Source organism: Oryzias latipes, chromosome 18 (genome assembly GCF_053564925.1).
Source record: "Oryzias latipes strain Hd-rR chromosome 18, Olatipes_Hd-rR_3.1".
Classification (NCBI taxonomy): Eukaryota; Metazoa; Chordata; class Actinopteri; order Beloniformes; family Adrianichthyidae; genus Oryzias; species Oryzias latipes.
The window spans coordinates 35,272,501-35,296,127 of record NC_136254.1 but is presented as its reverse complement, the minus strand read 5'-3'; the positions used below and the strand labels follow the sequence as shown (position 1 = coordinate 35,296,127).

Below are 23,627 nucleotides of genomic sequence, written 5' to 3'. Positions count from 1 at the left end.
AGATAGATAGACAGACAGACAGACAGACAGACAGACAGACAGACAGACAGACAGACAGACAGACAGACAGACAGACAGACAGACAGACAGACAGACAGACAGACAGACAGACAGACAGACAGACAGACAGACAGACAGACAGACAGACAGACAGACAGACAGACAGACAGACAGACAGACAGACAGACAGACAGACAGACAGACAGACAGACAGACAGACAGACAGATAGATAGATAGATAGATAGATAGATAGATAGATAGATAGATAGATAGATAGATAGATAGATAGATAGATGATGACTTTATTAATCCCACAATGGGGAAATTTCATTTATCTGTGGCAGCAAAAAAAAAAAAAAAATCAAAAACAATTAATTTAATTAATTTACAATTCTGTACCTCGGAAATATTGAAGACTGTGTATTGAATGAAGATCTTTACCTTGTTAGTATATTACTCTTAGCAAGCAAGAAAGCAGTGACAAAAAATGGCCAAAGGTGGACCCTCCTGGAAAGGATGACTGGGTGAAAATCATACGGACCATTTACTCCATGGAAAAATTGACATTTCAACTAAAAATAAAGTTAGACATTTTCCAAGAAAAATGGGGAAAATGGTGCCAATATGTGGAAAACAACTAAAGTTCTAAGAGGATTGTGGTAAAAAAAAAGAAAAGAAAACAGCCCAATTAATGTGTATTATCTTTGTTTTCTTGTTTATGTTGTAGTTGCTCACCCATGTCTGTAAACTCCGACAACTGGAAAAACACTCAATAAAAAAAATATAGTTAAAAAAATGTGCACAAACAGCTGATGTATAAAAAATTAAAAAATAGGGACTATAAATAATTTTTATATCGGTTTGGCGCCCCCTATAGGCCGGCGCCCCTATGCGACACATATGCTGCAGACCCACTTTCTGCACCCCTGAATACACACATGACACATTGGTGTCATTAAGTGTAATGTTGTCAAACAGAATCACATAGAGTTGTGTTTGTGCTCATAGAGGCTGGATGACTGAGTTGGCTGCATGCAGGTCCTGCGCAGGAGACCAGGGTTCGATTCCTAGGGACGTGATGATCTTCTTCCAGTGTGTGTCCCTCAACAAAGACCCTTCAGTCTGTCTGACACAGAATCAAATCCACCTCCACCATTATAAAATCATTTAAACATGAACTACATTATATTAATGTCAGAAAATACCATCTGGAACGGTGGGTTTATTCTACTGGAACGTAAAAACGAACAAGTGCATCACAAGAGTAAGGATTCATTTTAACAACATGTTGATTCGTATCTCAGTCTTTGGTTGTCGATTCCATTCACCTTCGAGTTTATTTCACATTGAATGATCCGGATGTCCTTCCAGACACAACCATTTTATCCAGGCTGGGGACGGGTACAGGGAGACCCAGGCTTGGTCCCCTTTGTGATTACATAGTCAGTAATCACACTTCCTGTGACGTCATTTCCGGGTGAGCTATTCCCAGTGCTAGCTGTGTGACTGCTGTCCTCTTGTTTGGCATTAGCCTTACTACTATTGCTTACTCTAAGGGTTATCTGGGTTAATATTCACATCTAGTACCTTTTATTAGCGAATTCACCACTGTTAAACCGCTTGCTGTTCACTTTTCTCATTTTGCTAAATAAACCACTTCTCTTTACTTAAACACCGCTAGCCTTAGCTTAGAACCTAGTATGGCCACCACCACTCCTTCCGCCTCTCTTCCTCTCTCCTGCCCCATGTGCCATATGTTTAGTGATGATCCTGCCTCCTTTATTGAAGATAGCGATAGGTGTGTTAAGTGTAGTCTTGTGTTAGACTTGGAGGCCAGGCTGGAGCAGTTAGAAGCGCGGCTCCGCACAGTGGAAGCTAAGCCGGCTAGCCAGGTCGTTACTCGTAGCGCGGGCCGCGCTACCAGGGCTAACTTAGCTAGCACCCCAGCGCCCTCCCAACAGCCGGGAGACAGTCAGGGGTTTGTACCGGTTGGGAGGAAACATAGTGCTAAACGCAAAAACTTAGAGCACCCGAGACTCCACGTTAGTAATAGGTTCTCCCCCCTCAGCGACACACCCGCTGAACACTCTACTCTGGTTATAGGCTCTTCTGAAGTTAGAAACGTGGAGCTCCCAGCGGCTACAGTCAGGTGTTATCCGGGGGCCAGAGTTGGTGACATCGAGGGGAACCTTAGGATGTTAGCTCAGAGTAAGTCCAGGTTCCGTCGAGTCGTGATTCACGCAGGCGGTAATGATGCCCGACGGAGACAGTCAGAGGTGGTTAAGTTAAACGTAACTTCGGTGTGTAAACTGGCTAAGACGATGTCCGACACTGTAATTTTCTCTGGTCCCCTGCCGAACTTAGTCAGTGATGAAATGTACAGCCGCTTTTCATCATTTAACCGCTGGCTTTCTAGATGGTGCCCAGAAAACGGCGTTGGTTTTGTGGATAACTGGAGCGCGTTTTGGGGGAAGCCCGGTCTCATGCGGAGAGACGGCGTCCATCCCACTCGGGACGGTGCCGCTCTTCTTTCTAGAAACATTTCTGCTAGCCTTAGTCTGTTAACCTGACAATCCAGAGACGAGACCCGGGCGCAGAGCAGCAGTGTAAAACGCTCCTCTGAGCCTCCCTTAGGGTTAGTGCCGGTGCAAAACCCATGCAGGGAAAGTCAAGCAGGTCCGAGCTTTAGCTTATGTGCTGAAAGACAAGTAAAAGGAGCGCGTCACAGAAACCTTAAAGTGACAGACAGCAGTTCTCACAAGCAGAATTATGATGTAATTAAATGCGGTTTATTAAACATTAGATCCATTTCCTCCAAGTCCCTCTTAGTCAATGAGTTAATTACTGATAAAAACCTCAGTCTTTTAGCCTTAACAGAAACTTGGCTCCATCAGGATGACTATGTTAGATTGAATGAAGCAACCCCCCCCACTTATGCTAACTATCAGAAATCCAGGATTTCAGGGAAAGGAGGTGGTTTGGCAGTAATATCACAGTCTAGCTTACTTCTCAGCCCTAAAGTTAAAAATGCTTATAATTCATTTGAAAGCATCATATTGTCTATAAATCACCCAAACAGGAAAACTCCAAAACCTGTTTTACTCATAATTATTTATCGCCCCCCCGGCCCATATTCAGAATTTTTAACTGAGTTTTCCGACTTCCTATCGACTTTTGTCTTAGATTCTGATCAAACTATAATATTAGGGGATTTTAATATTCATGTTGATGACCCCAGTGACTGCCTAGGAACGGCTTTTGCAGCTTTATTAGATGATGTTGGTTTCACCCAAAGTGTGAATGAACCCACTCACTGTCATAAGCACACCCTGGACCTTGTTCTAACCCATGGTATAGAGATCAGCCAGCTGAGTGTCCTTCCTCTTAACCCCATCATTTCTGATCACTTTATGATTACCTTCCAGTTTACACTGGAACATCCTTCTGTCCCAGTGAATAAGAAACAGCTTAGAAGAACTTTAACTGACCGTTCTGTGTCTGAGTTTAAACACACAGTTCAGCCAGTACTTAGTGATATTCTGAGAAAATACTCTGAGTCCAGCTCCCATAGTACCAGTCCTAGTATAAATGACCACTTTGTTAATGATGCCTTACAAGCCCTTAGGGGTACACTCGATGTTGTTGCCCCCTTGAAACCTAAGTTCGTCAGACAAAACCGAGTAGCACCGTGGTTTAACGCTGAAACTCGTTCTCTTAAACGAGAAACCCGTAACTTGGAAAGAGAATGGCGCCGCTCCGGTTCAGAGCAGTCTCTGGATATCTGGAAACATAGCCTATTAAATTATAAAAAAGCTCTGCGTAGAGCTAGAAGCCAGTACTATTCAACCTTAATATCAGAGAATGGAAACAATCCAAGATTTCTTTTTAGCACTATAGCTAAATTAACTCGCAGTCAGAGCTCAGTAGAACCACATGTTCCTGTTTCTCTCAGCTCTGATGATTTTCTTACATTTTTCGACAGTAAAATCTCAAATATTAGACATAAGTTAAATCAAGTTATTCCTACTATCAGCCCAGAACAGGCTGAAGCGGTAGAAATGGAGGCATCCATAGAAACCTCTGTAACATTAGACTGCTTCACTGCTGTGGATCAAGCGGAAATAACATCAATTATTACGTCCTCCAAATCCTCAACGTGTCTGTTAGACCCAATTCCCACTAGACTTTTTAAAGAAACTTTTCCCCTAATTAATGATCCCATATTAACAATGATAAACGCCTCTCTGGAAACGGGTTACGTGCCACAGTCTTTTAAATATGCAGTTGTTAAACCTCTTCTGAAAAAGCCCAGTTTGGATCCTAGCATCTTGGCCAACTATAGACCGATATCAAACCTGCCCTTTATTTCTAAAATCCTAGAAAGAGTTGTAGTTAAGCAGCTTTACTGCCACCTACAGGACAACAGCCACTTTGAAGACTTTCAGTCGGGGTTTAGACCCCACCACAGTACGGAAACTGCACTAGTTAGAGTCTCTAATGACTTGTTATTGGCCTCAGAAAAGGGACTACTTTCTATTCTGGTCCTGTTGGACCTCAGTGCAGCCTTTGACACTATCGACCACGGTATTTTACTCCATAGATTGGAGCAGGACATAGGGATCAGAGGATCTGCTCTCCAGTGGTTTAAATCCTATTTGTCCGATAGGTATCAGTTCGTTAATGTAAATGGCCATTCCTCTCAGTGCACTGGAGTTAACTATGGAGTCCCACAGGGCTCAGTCTTGGGACCGATCCTGTTTACGCTTTATATGTTACCCCTAGGAAACATAATCAGGAAACACAGCATTAATTTTCATTGTTATGCCGACGATACGCAGTTGTATTTATCCATGAAGCCTGACCAGAATGACCAGATAGAGAAACTGAACGCCTGCATCAGTGACATCAAGACCTGGATGACAATTAATGACCTCCTCTTGAACCCAGAAAAAACTGAGGTCATTATACTTGGTCCTAAAAACCTCAGAGATGCTCTGTCTGCTCAGACAGTCTCCCTGGATGGTATAAGTATAGCCCCCAATTCCACAGTTAGAAACCTTGGGGTTTTACTTGACCAGGATTTATCATTTAAGGCTCACATATCTCAGGCATGTAGAACTGCCTTTTTTCACCTGCGGAATATTGCTAAGATCAGAAATATACTTTCTAAGAGTGATGCTGAAAAACTCATCCATGCATTTGTTACGTGGAGGCTGGATTACTGTAACTCCTTGTTAGCAGCGTGTCCTAAGAGTTCCTTAAGAAGTCTCCAGCTTGTTCAGAACGCAGCTGCTAGATTGTTAGCTGGAACCAGCAGAAGAGATCACATCACTCCTGTGTTAGTTTCGCTCCATTGGCTCCCAGTTGATTCTAGAATTAAGTTCAAGATCCTCCTGTTAACCTATAAGGCCTTACATGGAATGGCCCCGTCCTATATTAAGGACCTCATAGTCCCTTACCAACCAATCAGAACACTTCGTTCGCAAAATGCAGGACTGCTTGTGGTTCCTAGAATTAGTAAAAGTACGGTTGGAGGTAGAGCGTTTAGCCACCAAGCCCCTGTCTTATGGAATAAACTCCCAGCTCATGTAAGAGAGGCCGACTCAGTTTCTACATTCAAAGCTAGACTGAAAACATTCCTCTTTGGACAGGCTTATTGTCAGACTAGTTAGTATTCAGAGATTATTTAACTTAATGTTAGTTTGTTTAAACTAAACTTAATAATAACTATTTCTTTTAAAAGGCTGCTAGAAGTTGAAGCTGGGGTAACTATGGTACACTGGGGTTCTGTCCTCTTTCCTTTTTTACTTCTACCCTTCCTCTCCTCTATTCTTGATCATAATTTATCATTTAGTTCTCCATGCCTCTGTTTGGTGCAGTGCGATTCATGTATTGTCCCTCTTTTCCTCTCCCCTCCTGGGGAGTGGGAGTGCTTCCAGACTCCAGTTGGCTCATCCGTGCTCCAGTTCCTGACCGTTTACCTCGCCTTTGCTCCCGCTCCTACACCTGGCTGTGGATCCTGCCTCTGGCTCATCTCTGGCTCGTCTCTGCTCTGTGCCTGACCGAGTACCTCGTCTCTGCTCCTGCTCCTACACCTGGCTGTGGATCCTGCCTCTGGCTCATCTCTGGCTCGTCTCTGCTCTGTACCTGACCGAGTACCTCGTCTCTGCTCCTGCTCCTACACCTGGCTGTGGTTCCTGTCTCCGGCTCGACTCGCGCCTTTGACTGTCCCGATAACCACGGCTGGATGAAGCTCGTCTGCTGGACTTTTATATATGTAGTTGTAGATTTAGATAAGTTAATTCTTCTCTAAGAGTTCTGGTAAATCGCCTGTCCGTCCTGGGGGAGGATCCCTCCTTCATGTGGGCACCCCTGAGGTTTCTTCGTTTTTTCCGGAATCCGGTTTTTTTGGGAGTTTTTCCTTACCGCGAAGGGGGGTCTAAGGGCAGGGATGCCAGTATAGCTTAGTCAGTTTGTTAGTTCATTTTAGTATTTTTCTATTGAACTCTTTGTATTCGTGATCCTTTTGATTTCATGTTTTACTTCGAAGCCCATCGAGACGACTGTTGTTGTGATTTTGGGCTATACAAATAAAATTGAATTGAAAATTGAATAGTAGTGCACAGGGTATTGACCAAGGACACACCCTGGATGAAGCTCATCGTACCCCTAGAAGCTAACCCTGATCTCCACTGTGCCAGTCCAACAGATATCCAACTGAGCCGTCCAGCCACTGATCCACCTCAATGCTGAGTCCTTCTAGAGCCTACAGGTCCAGACATGAGGATGAAGTCCAGAAACACCCAGGATAAACCGCTGTTCTACAGTCTACTCACAGCTGCTTTCTGGATCATTCATTCATGCTCATTTATTCTTTACTTTGTTTTTAAACCATCACAGACACACATATTAGTCCCATAGAACCGACAATTTCAGGTTTTTCTTTAGCTCCATTTTCATTTCTGACATTTACTTTTGTTTTCAGAAATTGTTTCAATTGTCGCTGAGATCTTTATTTTGCATTGAGTGATTTGTTCGTGTGATTGGACCTTCAGGGCCACCATACGATTCAAACCGTGATGCTTGCCATACATTTACTTCTGTATTCTCACTCTTGACACGTGAAACGTGAAAACACGTTTAAAAAAATCTTACCTGGTGTCATGGACCCAGCAGAACCAAACAGAACGAAGAAAAGAACAGAACCGAGGAACCACATTGTTGGAGATCCAGCTGTGTTTTCAAGGAAAAGGAGCCCGGTCCTCTTCGTATTTGGACCGCAAATGTTTTCTTCTTCTTCTGTTTCCTCTTGAGGACAGTGTTTATCTCCTGTCTCATAGGAAACAGCGCCACCTACTGACACTTTATCAACTCCGTATGTTATTAGCAGCTGCAGCAGTCCGTCACTTCTCCTCTTTTCCTGTTGACAACATATATAAAAAAATGGATCAAACAGAGAAAACGACTCTAAGCCATGAATCTGTCATTCTGTCATCATGTCCCACTGAATAGGGGCTAGGATCAGTGAAGAGGGGACGACAGATTCTGGTGTGATGGATTCTTCTGCTGTGGTGTCAGAAAGACCAGACAGTGCATCAGACTTTCCCTTCTTGGAGTCTGGGCGATATGTGATCTGACACTGAAAGCGTGAGAAGAACAGAGACCATCGTGCCCGTCGTGGGTTCAACTTGGCGGATTTAATGTACTTCAGGTTCTTTGGTGGGTTAGGACCAGGAAGGGTTGAGCAGACCCTTTGAGCAAATGCCTCCACACAGCAAAGGCCTTCTTACAGCAGTTCCTGGTCGCCTGGGTGAGTTTTCTGGAGTCGTAGCACACAGCAACACCTTGGCTGGCTGACCATGGAGTTGAGAGAGTACAGCTCCGACCCTGTGATAGAGGCGTCCACCTCCATGAAGAGTTGACTGGCATTTGGTTCAAGTTGGTGTTTGAATTAAACTTAATAACAATAAGAATTTGTTACTAGAAGGCTGCTCCAGATCCTGCCTCCATGTTCGACCTGACCCGACCCAACCTGACCGGACTTGACCTGACCTGACCTGACCCGACCCGACCTGACCCTTGCACCACACACAGGGATGATTTGATCCCATTGCAACCACACAAATATTTTCTAGGGACCTCCAGATCTTGCCTGCACTACAATCTATCCATGACCGTACCCACAGACCTCTGACAAAACTCCACTCTGCCCCCGCCCCCTTTAAGCCTAGCCTTGACCTGGACCCTAAGCTTAACCTTTACCAGAAGCTGGAGTGAAGCTGCACTGGGTTCTCTACTCTCCTGTACTTGTCCTCCTCTCTATTCTTGATGATTTAGTTCTTCTCTGGTCAGGAGTGAGAACACCAGCGACACTATAGCAGCTTTTGAGGGATAGAGGCTTGATTGTTGGATCAGAAACAGCACACAGGGTCCCCATTGAATTTGTCCGGAAGCACCATTCTCAGTCCCGTTGCTTGAATGTTCGTTGCTAGGCGCTCCGCCTTTGGCATTTGTTGAAGAAGAATGCATGACTGGGAAATTCACAGTGGATGTTTTGCTGAAAGGCTGGTTTATTTGCAGGAGCGACATGATGGCTTTGGTCACACAGTTTAGACGTTAGAGTTGGTGACCGTGCTCCAGCAACGACTTTGTCGGGCTAGGAACTCTTGCTGCTGGATCCACCTAAGGCAAAGCATTCTATCACACTAACAGACAGACAGCTGGATCCAAATGCAGAAGATTAGCTCAGCTAAAAGTCCACAAAGCTAAATCAGGGTCAGGCAGGCAGGAGTCAATAACAGGCATGAGATCATCAGAGGACAGACAGGTATTCACGATTCAGGTGAGAGTCGGGGCAGGCGGCAGACAAACAGAGTCAGAAATAGAAAATCAGATCCAGATACAACGCTCGGTAAAGAAGGCAAAGTGGCATAAATGATACTTTGCAAGTAGACTGAGTGATTTGGCAAATGAGAGAACAGCACTCAGAAACTGCTGCACGCTGGGGTTTCTGGAAGATGAAGTACATTTTGTACTCTAGAGACTGTTCCTGCTAGTGACCGAAGGGGAGACCGAGCTCTATCTTCTGACACAGAGGCTTTCTTGGACACAAAGACAGAGAGTGGGACTGACTGAGGAAGTGGACTAACTTTGGTTGGTTGTGCAGCACAGCAGGGAGCTCAGAGCTGCAGAGAAATGACACTCAGCTTAGTTGGAGCTTTGATGAAGGCTCTGCTGTGGGAAGCAGCATCTGTCAACGTTTCCACACCAACACACATCCAGCAGACGGGACTCACCCAGCAGCATCTGGACAGATGTTCCCTCCATTCTGCAGCTGCAGGACATCAGACCAACAGCAGTTGGACAGACACCAAAGTCTGATTCTTCTGTTAGGATGATCGTCTGTGTGACGGTTCACTTTTCTCTGAAGCATCAACCAGGAAACTCAGACAGGAAGAGACGTGACAAACCACAAACACAGAGGTCACAGGAGAAAAAAACTTTCAGTGTTCCATCCCCTTTGGTCACTTCCCCTCTTCTACTTTTTTAAAAATAACACTAACACCCTTTCAGCTGTCCTAATAGTAGACAGATCACCACCTCTCTGCTAGAAAATTATTAGCCTTTTTGTCAGATCTGCAGCTTGTTCTTGGGCAACATGGTCCTAATCCTGATCCTGATCTTGATTCTGTCCAGACCAGTCCCTGTCAGTTCTCTGAGGAATGTTTCCAGAACCTTGCTGAATTGATGCCACCATGGATTAGGCAGTTCTTTAGGCTAAAGTGGTCCAAACCGGTACTAGCAAGGTGGACCTGATGAAGTGACAGGTGAGTTCATATACAAATGCACAGAGGTCAGGAGTGTGTAGGGAAGAGGCTGTTCTAGAACCTGCTGGTTTTTGTTTGGAGGCTCTTTTAACCCATCCTAGAAGGTAGTGTGGTGAAGAGTCCATGTGCTGGGTGATTGGAGTATCCAGTTGTCCAGAACTTAAGCTGTCCACATGTTCCACCACTGTCCCATTGATGAGGTTGGGTGTGTGTGGGTCAGCGTTTCTCCTGAAGTCCACAATGAGTTCCTTGGTTTTCTTGGTGTTGAGCAACCAGCAGGTTATTGGGGTCACACACTCAGCCAGACGATCCACCTCCTCCTTGTTGTCTTTGATGAGGCCGATCACAGCGATGTCATCTAAGCTTAATGATGTTGGGAACATTAACAGGTTTGCAGTCATGGGTGAGGAGGGAGTACAGGAAGGGACTTGTGGTACGCCGGTGATTGTGGTGATGGTTGATGAACAGTGGTTATCCAGCCGGACATGTTATGGGGAGCTGGTCAGGAAGTCCAGTAACCAGTTGCACGTGAGAGAACTAATGCCTAATACAACTGTGTTGAATGTTGAACTGAAGTCCAAGAACAGGATTCTGGCAGAGAAGTTTCTGTTGTCCAGGTGTCAGAGGACAATGCCATGGAGACTGCATCCTTTGTGATCCTTTTCTGGAATGTGCAAATTGGTGGGGGTCCCGGGTGGAGGGAAGACAAGACTAGAGGTGTGCTGAGACCAGCTGCCTGAAGCACTTTGGGATGTTTGGAAAGAGGGCTACCAGGAGGTGATCATTGAGACTTGATGGTTGGAGTTCTTGGGTATCAGTACAATGGAGGTGGATTTGAAGCAGGTCAGTACCACCTATCCCCCCCCCCCCCCCACACACACACACACACACATGCTTTCCTCTTTCAGTGTTGATTTTATTTCCTTACATGAACTCTTTTCTTTCTAGTTTCTTAAACTATTATTGTTTTTTTTCTTGCATTCCATTCCTTTTTCTTATTCATTTTCTCCTTCACTTCATCCTACCAGCAACACTTGTAAACCCAAAACTCTTCAGGTGAAAACTCGTCCCTCTCTGTCAGTCCAGTCCGTCCAACAGTCTAAACATTGGGACACGTGTTCCTCAAGGTCTAATGTCTGCACAGAGGACCAATTGGAGCACCAAGAACAGGGACAAGAAGAGACAGAAGGTGTGTTTCAAACTCAGTAGAAAAGGAGACGGTCATTTCTGCTTCAACGCCTCTGACAGTACTTTAATAAACACTTGTTGTTTGTGGTTTGTCAGGTCTCTTCCTGTCTGAGTTTCCTGGTTGATGCTTCAGAGAAAAGTGAACCGTCACACAGACGATCATCCTAACAGAAGAATCAGACTTTGGTGTCTGTCCAACTGCTGTTGGTCTGATGTCCTGCAGCTGCAGAATGGAGGGAACATCTGTCCAGATGCTGCTGGGTGAGTCCCGTCTGCTGGATGTGTGTTGGTGTGGAAACGTTGACAGATGCTGCTTCCCACAGCAGAGCCTTCATCAAAGCTCCAACTAAGCTGAGTGTCATTTCTCTGCAGCTCTGAGCTCCCTGCTGTGCTGCACAACTAACCAAAGTTAGTCCACTTCCTCAGTCAGTCCCACTCTCTGTCTTTGTGTCCAAGAAAGCCTCTGACAGCAGCAACACTCTGTGTGTCTTTACTTTGTTGTTGCAGTTGGTCTGACTGTGAGTCCCAGCAGATCTCAGTTCTTTGAAGGAGAATCAGTGACTCTGAAGTGTGAGGACCACAGCTCTGCAGGATGGACTCTGAGGAGAAACACCACAGAAGAAACCAGGACTCTGTGTGGATCTGGATGGGGATTCGCAAATGGTTTGTCCTGCAGGATCAGCTACATGTATCCATTGGACAGTGGCGTGTACTGGTGTGAGTCCAGAGGGGGAGGAGCCTCCAGCATCAGCGTGAACATCAGTGTCTCTGGTAAGATCAGACTGTGGAGTTAGTGTTGCTGCAGCTGTGTGCAGATGGATGAAATGCTTTGTCTCTGTGTTGAGGTGGATCAGTGATCCTGCAGAGTCCTGTCCTCCCTGTGATGGAGGGTCATGACCTCACTCTGAGCTGTCAATCACAGACCCCTCCCTCCAAGCCCTCAGCTGCTTTCTATAAAGATGGCTCCCTCATCAGGACTGAGCCTACAGGTCACATGACCCTCCAGCATGTTTCCAGGTCTGATGAAGGTCTCTACAAGTGTCACATCAGCGCTCATGGAGAGTCTCCATCCAGCTGGATCTCTGTCTCAGGTGAGGAGCTTCACTGTCATCTCACCATGGATTTCCTCCATGCAGTCACCTGACCAGGTGGGACTCTGTCTGCAGAGAAACCCAGGACCACAGAAGCCCCGCCCACCACAGAAGCCCCACCCATTTCAGAAACCCCGCCACAGAGGCCCTGCCCCCCTGCTGCAGGTTCCCCTTGTTTTGAATTCAGAGTCCTGCTCCACCTGCTGGTGATCAGTCCGTTCTTCATCTCCACTCTCCTTCTGGTGTCTTTATGTCCACAAAGAGCCTCAGGTAACAGAAATCAATCAATCACATTTGATCAATCATCTTCAGTTTCTAAACTGTTCTGTCTGCAGGAAGTGACCTCCATGGTGATGACCCAGCACTCACATGCTGAGCAGGGATTGGCTGATGACTATGATGACGTCATCACATATGGAACCACAGAGCATCAGTTCTGAACAGAGAGTTTTAAATATTTTTGCTGTTTAGTTTATCAAAATAATATTCTTTTGTTTGTTTTGTAATGTTCAAAAATCTTTTATTGTGTTCAATACAGTGAATCTCTATTTCAAATATAATTGTTCAATTTGCCTTCACACGCCTGAGATATGTGAGCCTTAAATGATAAATCCTGGTCAAATAAAACCCCAAGGTTTCTAACTGTGGAATTGGGGGCTATACTTCCACCATCCAGGGGGACTATCTGAGCAGACAGAGCATCTCTGAGGATTTTAGGACCAAGTATAATGACCTCAGTCTTCTCTGGGTTCAGGAGGAGGTCATTAATCATCATCCAGATCACCAACTACCACAGTACAGAAACACAACCAGACTCTGATCATCTTCTGATCTGTTGTCAAAGTGGTCTTTGAGTCATGGAAACAGAATTCCTGGTTCTAGGACAGAGAACATGCAGAACAGCAGCAGTTCATCAGAAATTCACCTCTGGGATGTGGGCGGGACAGCTGGTGCAGAACTACCCTGCCCTCACTTCCTGTCATCCATCTGTTTACACTGTCTCCCACTAGCTTACAGCCCCCCCCCCCCCCCAACATTAGTGGTGATCAATATCGTAGCCGTCCATCAATACAGTTTAGATCCAGATTCCAGCTCAGACCAGGAAAACAAAGACGTATTTTTCTGACAGCGGATGCATCAGAACGGGGCGGAGCACAAAGACTTTGGCTCCGCCCACTCTAGATTTTATGTATTTATTTATTTTTTTGTCTCCTTTTGCTTTGTAACAGTTTGAATAAAGAAATAGTCATTAATGACATTTTGAGCTCAAGTTTTTATTTATGTCCTTCATGAGGAAAATGCCTCATGAAGATGTTAAACAGCATTTTCATGAGAGGGTCTTTAAGCAGGAAAGGCTCTCTTATCTCCAGAGGGGGGGGGGGGGGTATCCATCCATGAACTGTCACCTTATCATGGTGGAGGTGGGTGACAGCTTGAGTGATTCCAGGAGTTAAGCTGTCCAGGGCGGGGTCTCCCATGACTGACAGGTCCCAGGTGAAGAGCCAAACAGCGGTTCAGGACCCCTCCCAAAATGACTAAACATAACGACTCAGTGACGTCACCCACATGGCGTCACCAGGGGCCCCACCCTGGAGCCAGGACTGGAACCAGGACTGGGTTTGGGGCTTGCAGGTGAGCACCTGGTCCAGCCCTAATAGACGATGTGTGACCCCACCTGCAGGAAAGTCAGAGGGGGGCCGCTGGAATGTGGTCTGGGTGGAAACTGAAGGTAAATGCCCCCAGAGGCCCAAACCCCAGTCATGGAACTCCCCCTCTATGAGGGGGAGGAGCCTGATCCACTGCTGTTCTCAGTAAAAAGAAACTAAAATGTGATGATTTATCAGTTAAAATACTATTGTGGATTGTTGTTTGCTAACTTTACTGAATTGTTTCTGCTGCAGATTTACAGCAACAAAATGCTGAGATCTGTTCATGAAATGGAGATTTAGAGTTTCATCTGTTTTTTTTCATGTTCTCTCTTCTCCTTCTTCTTTTCTTTTCTTCTCTATTGTTTTTTGGCCCGCTCTACGGCTTTTCCTTTACGTGGTCAATGCCTTTTGCAAGTCTGCACATAGGGAGACCAGTTTTATTATTTTAGCGTTCTGTTTTTCATTGTTTTTTAGTTTGTTTGGGAGTGTGTGTTGTTTACTGCAGGGATCAGCTGTTAGCTCTGTGCGGCCCTGCACCTTTCTACACCGACAGACCTGAAGTTCCACCTGATATACGGAGGAAACGGAGAGGCTGCAGAGCAGGACGTAGGCTTCAGGAGAGGAGATGGGGGTACAAATGGGAAAGGTCCGTTCTCTCTCTGACAAAATGGACGAGCTAACAGTGCTGCCCGGTTACAGCAGGAATACAGGGAGTGTAGCTTCATGTGTTTCACTGAGACTCCGTGGTCGGCCTGGATGGATTCAAACTGGTTCGGGCGGACAGGAGTTTGAGAGACAGTGGTAAGAAAAAGGGAGGAGGACTGGCGGCGTTTATTAACGAGAGATGGTGGTGCAACCCGGCACACGTCTCTGTGAAGGAACAGCTTAGCTCCTGGTGACAGAGCCAGTCCATGCAGACCCGGCACCCGCAGGCGCTGCTTCTCATCAGCGGGGACTTCAACCATGCCTCGCTCTCCTCCATTCTCCCCACTTTCACTCAGTATGTTAAATGCCACACTAGGGAGAACAAGACGCTGGACTTAATGTATGCTAACGTTAAGGACGCATATGACTCCAACCCCCTCCCCCCACTCGACCGCTCTGATCATAACTTGGTGCATCTGGTTCCTGAATGCAAACCCAGAGCAAAATGAGAGCCACCCCAGAAGAGGAAGTCAGTGAGAGCGTGGACTGATGAGGCCAGGGAGAGACTGAGAGACTGTTTCCAGACCACAGACTGGGAGACACTCTGCAGCTCTCATGGAGATGACATCACCAGCCTGACCCACTGCATCACTGACTACATCAGCTTCTGTGTGGAGAACACAGAACTGTTTCTCCATCAGCAAGCCCTGGGTGACCCCTGAGCTGAGAGCCCTACTGAAGGAGAAGAGGAGGGCTTTTATTTCAGGGGACAGAGAGGAGCAGAGGAGAGTTCAGCATTAACTCAAATACAAGATCAGAGAGGCCAAGAACAGCTACAGGAGGAAGCTGGAGGAGCTGGAGAACAACAACGTCTGAGGAGTGTGGAGGGGACTAAAGGCCATCAGTGGTCACAGTTCCTAAGATGGTGCATGCTAAGGAATAGGGGTGTCACGATTTCGACTTTAAATCGAAATCGATCGAAATTAAGTCACAATCTCGAACTTCGAATGAACAAATGGAATCGTCGAGGCTCCCACGCCCCATGTTGCGTCTGGTTACTTGCCAAACGGGAAAAGTGCTGCAAGTCTATTTGTTAATAAAGTTTTTTTTAAAGTTCTGCGAGTCAACCTCATCTCACAGCCACTCAAAAGATAGCATGAAGCTGCAGATGCAGGAGACCCATGGACAGAACTTTAATCCCCTCCTCTTTCACTGAAGTCGCTGGTGTGGAAGTATTTTGGATTTTCAGTGAGTTTTTAAAAATAAAACAGATTGCAAGCTGCGCTATGTATGTATGTGCGTGTGCCGTATTCTCTCACGGGCAGCACGACTAACATTCAGGGCATCACGCAGGCACAACAAAAACATAGATTTGTCTGTAAACCAACAACTACACACACTACTTTTCCGTCTTCGTTTGGAATTAAACCTCCAAGCAACTCAACTCGTGCAAATGCGATTCCGCGTGCGGTGGGAGTATTCCTGCGGACACGCGACCTTATTCGGTGGAAAACTCCGGTTCTAGGCATTTAATTAGCGTGTTAGAGCCTCGGTACGCAATCCCCAGTGGAAGGCATCTCTCAGCTACGGTGATTCCCTCCAAGTACAATAATGTAAAAGAGAAAGTTAATGAAGGTCTGAGCAGATGGTAAAAATACATTACAAAAAAATACAATACATCAGTGTGTTACATGTTCATCTGTTCAGAAATAGTTTAAGACACTTAATTGTTCAGAGACTATGGACATGTCTGTTTTATTGGTTTTGTTTGTTTTGTTGTGAACTTGAATTTCCTCTTTTGTGAAGAAGACTGCACTTACAAAAGACAAACTGGAAGCCAGTTTATTTTAAAAAAATTAATTGACTAAAGATATAAGTTATTGTTCCATTATGTTGTTAATAAAAGTTTTAAATTTGACAGTGTAGTGTGGTACATTGGAAACACAGGTCAGATATTCTATTGCATTAAAGTATAGTTTAAAAAATGACAATCTGTGCTTTAAAAAGAATAAATGTAAAAATCGAGAATCGAATCGAATCAAGGATTTGGAGAATCGTGACACCCCCACTAAGGAACCAAACCACTACAGACCAGTAGCCCTGACCTCCCACCTGATGAAGACCATGGAGAGGTTCATCCTCAGCCACCTCCGCTCAGTGGTCAGCACCGCGGTGGACCCGCTGCAGTTTGCCTACAGGCTGAACATCGGGGTGGATGACGCTGTCATCTACCTGCTGCAGCGGGCGCTGACTCACCTGGAGGACGCCGGAACCGCTGTGAGGGTCATGTTCTTTGACTTCTCCAGCGACTTCAACACCATCCGGCCAGTTCTGCTGAGAGAGAAGCTGGAAGGGGGTGGAGTGGTCGGACGACTGACCGCATGGACGACCGACTACCTCACCAACAGACCACAGTATGCGAGGCTACACAACTGTGTGTCGGAGGTGGTGGTCTCCAGCACTGCTGTTCCTGATGGACGGTGCTCTCACCGTTCCTCTTCACCCTTTATACCTCGGACTTTACCTACAACACTGGCAGTTGTCACCTCCAGAAGTTCTCTGACGACTCGGCCAGTAGCCACGGTTACAAAGGCAGAATATCTCGATGGGATCAATGGTCGGGTTAAAATTCACCCGTGCACATGGGCACAGAAAACCTTTTTCTGATTAGAAGAAACATTCACATGGGTCACACTTTCGGTCGGAATAAATCATCTGGGCATGCGCAGTAGTGTCGAAAATACCGGAAGGAAAGTGTGTCCCGTTGTAAACAAACCTTTGCTGTCATATATATTTATGCAGTAGCTCGGTAATATGCGAGGCGATCTTCCAAACGGGCTTTTATTAATGTTATGAATATTATGAAGTGCCTGTTCGCTCATCATTTTATATTTAATCTGTGTGGTCAGTGCTGTTTTGTGGAAGAACGGAGCTGGAAGAAGAACCCAGTTTTAGGAGAGGCTAACAACACGCGCTACCAAGATTAGCCTTTTGATGGACAAAAATCCAGGACCATGCGGGAAACGCTGCAATCTGCAGCTTGGCTGCACGTAGATGTGTGGGAATAACATCAGCCTTTATTTTGTCGGGGCACAACTGGAAACACAATTCCATGTGATTGTTTGAACAGTTTCTAAGGACTGAGAGACATTTCTGCTCTGGAAAGCTCACACACTGCCCCAAAGCCGCTGTAATCTGGCGGCTCGAGCTCTGCTCTGTCCTCGTGAGTCCGGCAGCTGCTAACCCAGAGCGGCGGTTCGGCTCGCAGTCCAAATTCTCACACATAACAAAACAACAAAACGCACACGTAACAAAGCACCCTTCCCTCAAACACATTAATAAATCCAGCTGCTCTGCTCAGAGAGGGTCACTCGGTCCACTGGCACCAGAGCCTGAACGCAGAGCTCGGGTGCCGGGTCCAGACGTCAGTGGGCACGCATCCCCCCCGCATCTCCCCCGTGAGGGGTGAAAGAGAGGGGCGAGAGCGGAGCAGCGCTTTCACGGGGCGTCTGCAGAGCAGCTGGTCGATCCCGTATGAGCTCACAAGCTTTCTCTCAGTGAAACACCGTCTATGCATGACGTAACCCAGAGCAGCAGTGACACACGATCGGAATGACCGCTTACATGCTCCACGATCGGATAAACGATCGGTATACCCAGCTATCTCCATCGGAAAGAAATTCTGATCCGAACGAGTCTGACCGGGGCAGAGTATTCCGAACGGCGCGTTTACATGAAGCCTTTTCTTTCCGATCAGGCGTTCATTCCGATTACTTTTGTCCATGTAAACGCGGCTACTGTTGGCTGTGTGTCGGGGGGGAAGGAGCTGGACTACAGGTCAGTAATCAAGGACTTTGTGGACTGGTGTGAGCGTAATCACCTGTGCTTGAACACCAGTAAAACGAAGGAGATGGTGATTGACTTCCGGAGAAGAACACCACAATACGCACCGGTGAGCCTCCAGGACATTGAGGTAGTGGACAGTTTTAAGTACCTGGGTGTTCACCTCAACCAGAAACTGGACTGGACTCACAACACCGATGCCCAAATAAAATAGACATGAACACTGAGCAGAATAGTTGGTGTCTAAATAAACGCTGAGATTTCCTCAAGATGCAGGAAAGAGCAAAATGTCTGTCCAAAACCATAAAACAGCATAAATGGACCAACTTTCCCGATAACAGTAGTTATAAGTTTTTTTTTAACTTATAAACCTTGTTGTTATCAACCTTGACATTACAACATTCTAAAGCTTAACAAAAACAGACCTTTAAACTCTGTCTCTGGTCGTCATGGCATCACTTTCCTCCCTTCATCAGCGCATATCCCTCCTTCAGAAAGGCTCTCTTCCCGCTCCGTCTTGCTTGCTCCACCATCAGAAATGTTCCAATCGTTCTTGCAGCTTCACAATATTTTCTGTGTTCTCTTTTGTAGATTTTCCAATCACATCCATGCGATTCTCTATGCCTTCCAATTTCTTTTCCAAGTCGTCAAATCTTTTCAAAGCTGTTTGGATTTCATCCATGTGTGAATCAAGGCCGTCAAATCTGGTTAGAATGGCCTGCATGGCGCGAGCGAGGCTAGCATTACTAGCGCCATCTTGTTCTTTCGTGGTTCCTCGTTTCTTCATTCTTTTAGGGTTTGGGCTGTCTAAGCAGATCGAGTCATTCACATCCTCAGCAACTGCTTGCTCCATTTGCACTGTTTTTTTCTTCCTCACAACAGTTTCCAAGAGCCCAGAGGTCATAATCATGGTCGCTAACCTTAGCTTGCCTTGGGTTAGCCATTCTTCAAGCAGTAGAGAAAAAAAGGTGAAAAATATATCTTGAAGTTATCAGGTTGTTTTTTTTTCCTTAATATTGGTTTTCTGACGCTTCTAGGGAGGTTGGTCTCACCACAATTCCTATTTGGACACAAAAATTGGTTTCTCTTTCAGACCCTGCCTCCACACCGCCACTCACTCCGCCATCTTGAAGGACTCCCCAGTTATAGTATTATCGTTCACCGTAACTGTAAGAGCGTGATTTGTCCGGACCAATACATTGACCAATCACTATTGTACACGTCATCGTGCCAACTTACAGCCAATCAAATTGTGTGACGTCATCATTGGTCGAAGGACCCCAAAGGACCCCGAGTCGATCTGTCAGCCCAAGTCGATCCGGTACCCACACCGGATCGACTCGGGCTCGATCGCGATCGACCGGTCGATCGCGATCGACGTAATGAGCACCTTTGAATAATATATACATGCATTTTATATATAATGATGTCAAAACGTGTTGTGGCTCCGGGTGCTTTCTTTTTAATTAGGGGCGGTCCCAAATGGCTCTTTGAGTAAAAAAGGTTGCCGACCCCTGTGCTAGTGAAAAAAGATGTTAGAAAGTTAGATGTTGCATGACAAACTATCACCAATGTTCTCCCGTGTTAGCATGCTAGCTAGCTCAATGCTAGCGGGGTTTCCAGCTCTTTTCAGGACTTTTATGGATTAAACAAAGTCGATTTTTTACCACAGTGTCAGGATCGGTCATGTCAACCTGGGAATAATTGTCCGTGAATTGTCACTAGGGTTAATCAAATATGTTATAACCTATAAGGTTTCTCAATATTTTTCAAGGTTCACAGACAGAGGGAATTGAACAGAGCAACAATATTAAGTGCGGCCTCTCGCTAGCCGTCACTGACTTCTTGCATGCGCGTTTACATCCTAGTTTACGGTTCACACGCCCAGCGAGCTGGAAAGACGGTATAAAGCGCTAATATCATTGTACAAAAGACTCAGATAATTATGGTTAAAATACGTTCCTGTCCCTTTAAGTTCTGTTTAGAGTTGGACGCATGCTCATTACAAGAGTGATGACGTCATCGTGTTGCTGCACGGCACCTGCCTGTCTGCTTTCCTCCGTGCGTGTGAGAGTGCCGCTGCGTGGCAGGTTGAAATGAAGAAGTTTTTTCTTGGAGTTTAGTGTGCGTTGATGACAAAGTAAGTTTATGTTAATATATGTTACTTGGAGTAATTTGGTTCAAATATTCAGCATATCTACGTAGTGCACAGCTAAATAAGCGTTAATTAGTCAGTAATGAGCATAAAGCGCACGTGGGCGCTCTTGACTTCTTTGTTCTTTTTATGTGATTTAAGTTGCATATTAAGTTTATATTTGTGTTTGTGTTTATTAGAGACCACACACCTACATGTGTTCATCCACCTATGGAAATTTACCTGCCTCTGTATGTCAAACCAAAGGATGTAAAGCCTGAAGCGTGGATTATAATTATTGAAGCCAACCTCCTGCCTGCTGTCATTTATTCCACGCACCCACTAACAGAAACCGCCTCATCCAGGCCTTGAAGTAGTGTTCTGGCCGACACTCCTGGTTCGAGAGTGGTGTCACCCACCAACAGTTTTTGAACCCAGATCCTCGTTTACAATCATCCATGTCACAGTTACCCATGATCAAATAACATGTACTGTGCTCTGAAATAAATGAGACATATTGGAAGTCCTATATTGTTATTTGATGTACAAATGTATTCATTTATACTGCATGTCTGTTCATTCCATAATAAACTACCAGAAATATCGTGTTTTGTCTGAAATATAATCTATCAGACAGATTCTAAAAGTGAGATTTAACACTGACAGAGTGTTTTGTGTTGTTGAAGATGACATGGAATCAGAAATGAAGAAACTCCACGTAAAATAACATCTGGTCCTGTCAACTCTTTCTGAAGTTGCTTCATTTAAGGTGATGCAAAAGTTTCACTGGAATATTGTTGGTAATAATGTTCATGATCATCACAGCAAGTGACATGGATCATATTAGCGCTTTCTACCGTCTTTCCAGCTCGCTGGGCGTGTGAACCGCAAACTAGGATGTAAACGCACATGCAAGAAGTCAGTGACGGCTAGCGAGAGGCCGCACTTCCGCAGATGTCTGCTCACTTGACCGCGGTAACATATTGTGCCATATTTACAAAATGTATGCGTCTGCACTATGCAGACTGGCAGAATTCTGGTATCAGTGAATCAGAGCAGAGTAAATTGTAGCAGACCAGCAAAAACATGCTTTATTCCCCTTAACGTTATTCCAGTATTAAACATCAATAGAATTATTAGTTTCTTTTTAATTAGGTGGTATTTTTAAAATGGACTATTCCTGTATGTCTGTTGTTTTCTATAAGGGCCGTTGTTATGCATACCATAACAAAAAAGGCAGGAATACTGAGGCAGCTACGATGTGGATGTCTACAACTTCTTGAAGGTAACGAAAACAGTTTTAATCTTAATTTTTCTCTTCTTTTTTGGTTAATTGACTTTGCTGTTTTTGTTTCTTTCCAGATGCAGGCCCCAAAGACGTCCCCGGTGTGATGCAAAGGCTGTCCAGCAGTAGATGTCCGTCAGGGTGGGAAGAGGGCACCCAATGATTTTCTGCTTGTGTTGCATGTCAGCGCGCCAAAGTTCACCGGCACACAAAAGCCCCCCTGGAACCTTTCCCGATCCCGGCCAAGCGTTTTGACCACGTTCACGTGGATTTGGTTGGCCCACTGCCTCCCTCGAAGGGTTTCACACATTTATTAACAATGGTGGATCGGACCACCAGGGGGCCTGAGGTAGTTCCTCTGTCCTCCACTGCATCTGCTGATGTAGTCAGTGCTTTTCTCTCTGCCTGGGTTGCCCGTCAGACTTTACTTCAGAAAAGGGCCCCCAGTTCACTTCGGAGCTTTGGTCAAGAATGGCGCGATCTTTAGGGGTGCAGGTGCACCGTACTGCGGCTTATCACCCTCAAGCGAACGGGTTGTGTGAGCGTTTCCACCGTTCTCTTAAGGCTGCCCTCCGTGCAGCGCTCACTGATGACTGTTGGTTGGATCGTTTGCCGTGGGTCCTACTAGGGCTACGCTCAGCTCCTAAGACCGACCTAGACGCGTCCTCCGCTGAGTTAGTGTTTGGACAGCCGCTCCGAATTCCAGGGGAGTTTTTATTAGAGTCGTCTGCCCCGGGCCCCCGATTACCGTAGGCACCTGGCCCCGTGCACCACTGCGTCCCACGGTCATTTATGCCTGCATCGCTCCAGTCAGCCCAGTTTGTTTTTGTCCGACATGACGCCCACCGCTCGCCCCTTCATCCTCCCTACGATGGTCCGTTTCGTGTCATGGAGAAGGGGGACAAATGTTTTGTCCTGGACATGGGTGGGCGCAGAGACTTTGTGACAGTGGACCGGCTGAAACCAGCGTTTGTGTTGACAGTTCCTCGCCGGGGACGTCCTCCTTCCAGACCCCCAGATCTGCCACGCTCTGCAGACAGTGTCCCACAGTTGGCTCCACAGGCTGCAGGTCGGCATAGCCGTTTTGGCAGACTCATTAAACGCCCTTGCAGAATGGGTTTTGACGGTTGAGTTCCTTTCTGGGTGTTCGGGGGGGGGGCAGTTGCTAGTGTTCATATGTAAGATGATTTGCCTGCTTTATTTCAGTTGTTGGCATATGAGTGAATAAAGTTTCACATATCGAAGTCAAGACGTTTCTCCTCATCATTGCCACAGCCTCAATTAAAGTAGGCGGAGCCTGCAGTTGATCAGAAACAATTGATTCCCCAGTCAAATGACTTTTCATTAAACCTCTGAGACTCCAAGACTAAAACTCTGGACTGATGTGAGACCACAGTAGGAGACCTGTCCCCACCCTAGATTGGCAGAGAACCTATGCTGGGGGATATTAACCCTTGTGCTATCTTATGGGGTCCAGATGACCCCCCCCCCCCCCCCCCCCCCTTTCCATTGAGTTGAGTGTTCTCCCTACCATCTACCATGACAAAGGTGGATAAAGGTGGAAAGATTTAATCCATGGACACCAGTGAAGATCACAAATCATTGAAGAAAAAAGGTTCAGAGCACTGTTTAGTGGGTCTAGATGACCCCACTGTCTAGTGGGTCTAGACTCTAGATGGTCTAGATCAGGGGTGTCCAAACTGTGGCCCGCAGGTCTGTTTTCATTGGCCTGCAGCAAATTTTGAAAATATAATTGAATATGGCCCGCACATGCCGCTTCAGCTCAACTGTGTTGCACTTCTCAGTTTCAACACTAGAGGGAGTCGGTCACAGATAGGTGTGTTGCGGAGTGGGTGTGCTGAGCGGGACGGGGCTGCGGGTATAAAAAAGGTATAAAAAATCATGCTTTTTTGGTTATTTTTGTGTGAAATGCCCAAATAAAAAATGGGAAAACAAAACAATGT

General features: G+C 45.9%; 2 protein-coding genes and 1 long non-coding RNA gene across 6 annotated transcripts in view; 2 read left to right on the top strand and 1 right to left on the bottom strand.

Annotated features, from left to right (window-relative positions):
• The window catches only part of LOC110014393 (ICOS ligand-like), a 133,849-nt gene that overhangs the window by 76,250 nt on the left and 33,972 nt on the right, over positions 1-23,627 (bottom strand). The window contains exons 1-2 of one of the 4 annotated variants that reach the window (XM_023965921.2): positions 9,298-9,476; positions 7,157-7,421 (exon numbers count right to left, since the gene is read on the bottom strand). The exons of the other annotated variants lie outside the window; for them this stretch is intronic. Of the exons in view, the coding sequence (XP_023821689.1) occupies positions 7,157-7,220 (64 nt within the window). The 5' untranslated portion in view covers positions 7,221-7,421; positions 9,298-9,476. Of the gene's footprint in view, positions 1-7,156; positions 7,422-9,297; positions 9,477-23,627 lie in introns of those variants that run through there. 4 annotated transcript variants of the gene reach the window in all.
• On the top strand, positions 11,094-12,547 carry LOC144987309 (Fc receptor-like B). The gene is made up of 5 exons (XM_078936650.1): positions 11,094-11,277; positions 11,389-11,424; positions 11,524-11,787; positions 11,862-12,107; positions 12,183-12,547. The coding sequence occupies exons 1-5, from the start codon at positions 11,229-11,231 to the stop codon at positions 12,545-12,547; spliced, it is 960 nt and encodes a 319-aa protein (XP_078792776.1). The 5' UTR covers positions 11,094-11,228.
• LOC105356311 (uncharacterized) lies at positions 20,248-22,912 on the top strand. The gene is made up of 5 exons (XR_910508.4): positions 20,248-20,384; positions 20,579-21,147; positions 21,247-21,353; positions 21,584-21,663; positions 21,741-22,912. It is a non-coding gene; the product is annotated as an uncharacterized LOC105356311 (long non-coding RNA).

Bases quoted from the DNA above. Each gene is read 5' to 3' on its own strand.
- LOC144987309 (XM_078936650.1), top strand. From the start codon at position 11,229: ATGTCCTGCAGCTGCAGAATGGAGGGAACATCTGTCCAGATGCTGCTG. The intron at 11,278-11,388 runs GTGAGTCCCGTC...ATTTCTCTGCAG, and splicing joins ATCTGTCCAGATGCTGCTGG to CTCTGAGCTCCCTGCTGTGC. The intron at 11,425-11,523 runs GTTAGTCCACTT...TTGTTGTTGCAG, and splicing joins GTGCTGCACAACTAACCAAA to TTGGTCTGACTGTGAGTCCC.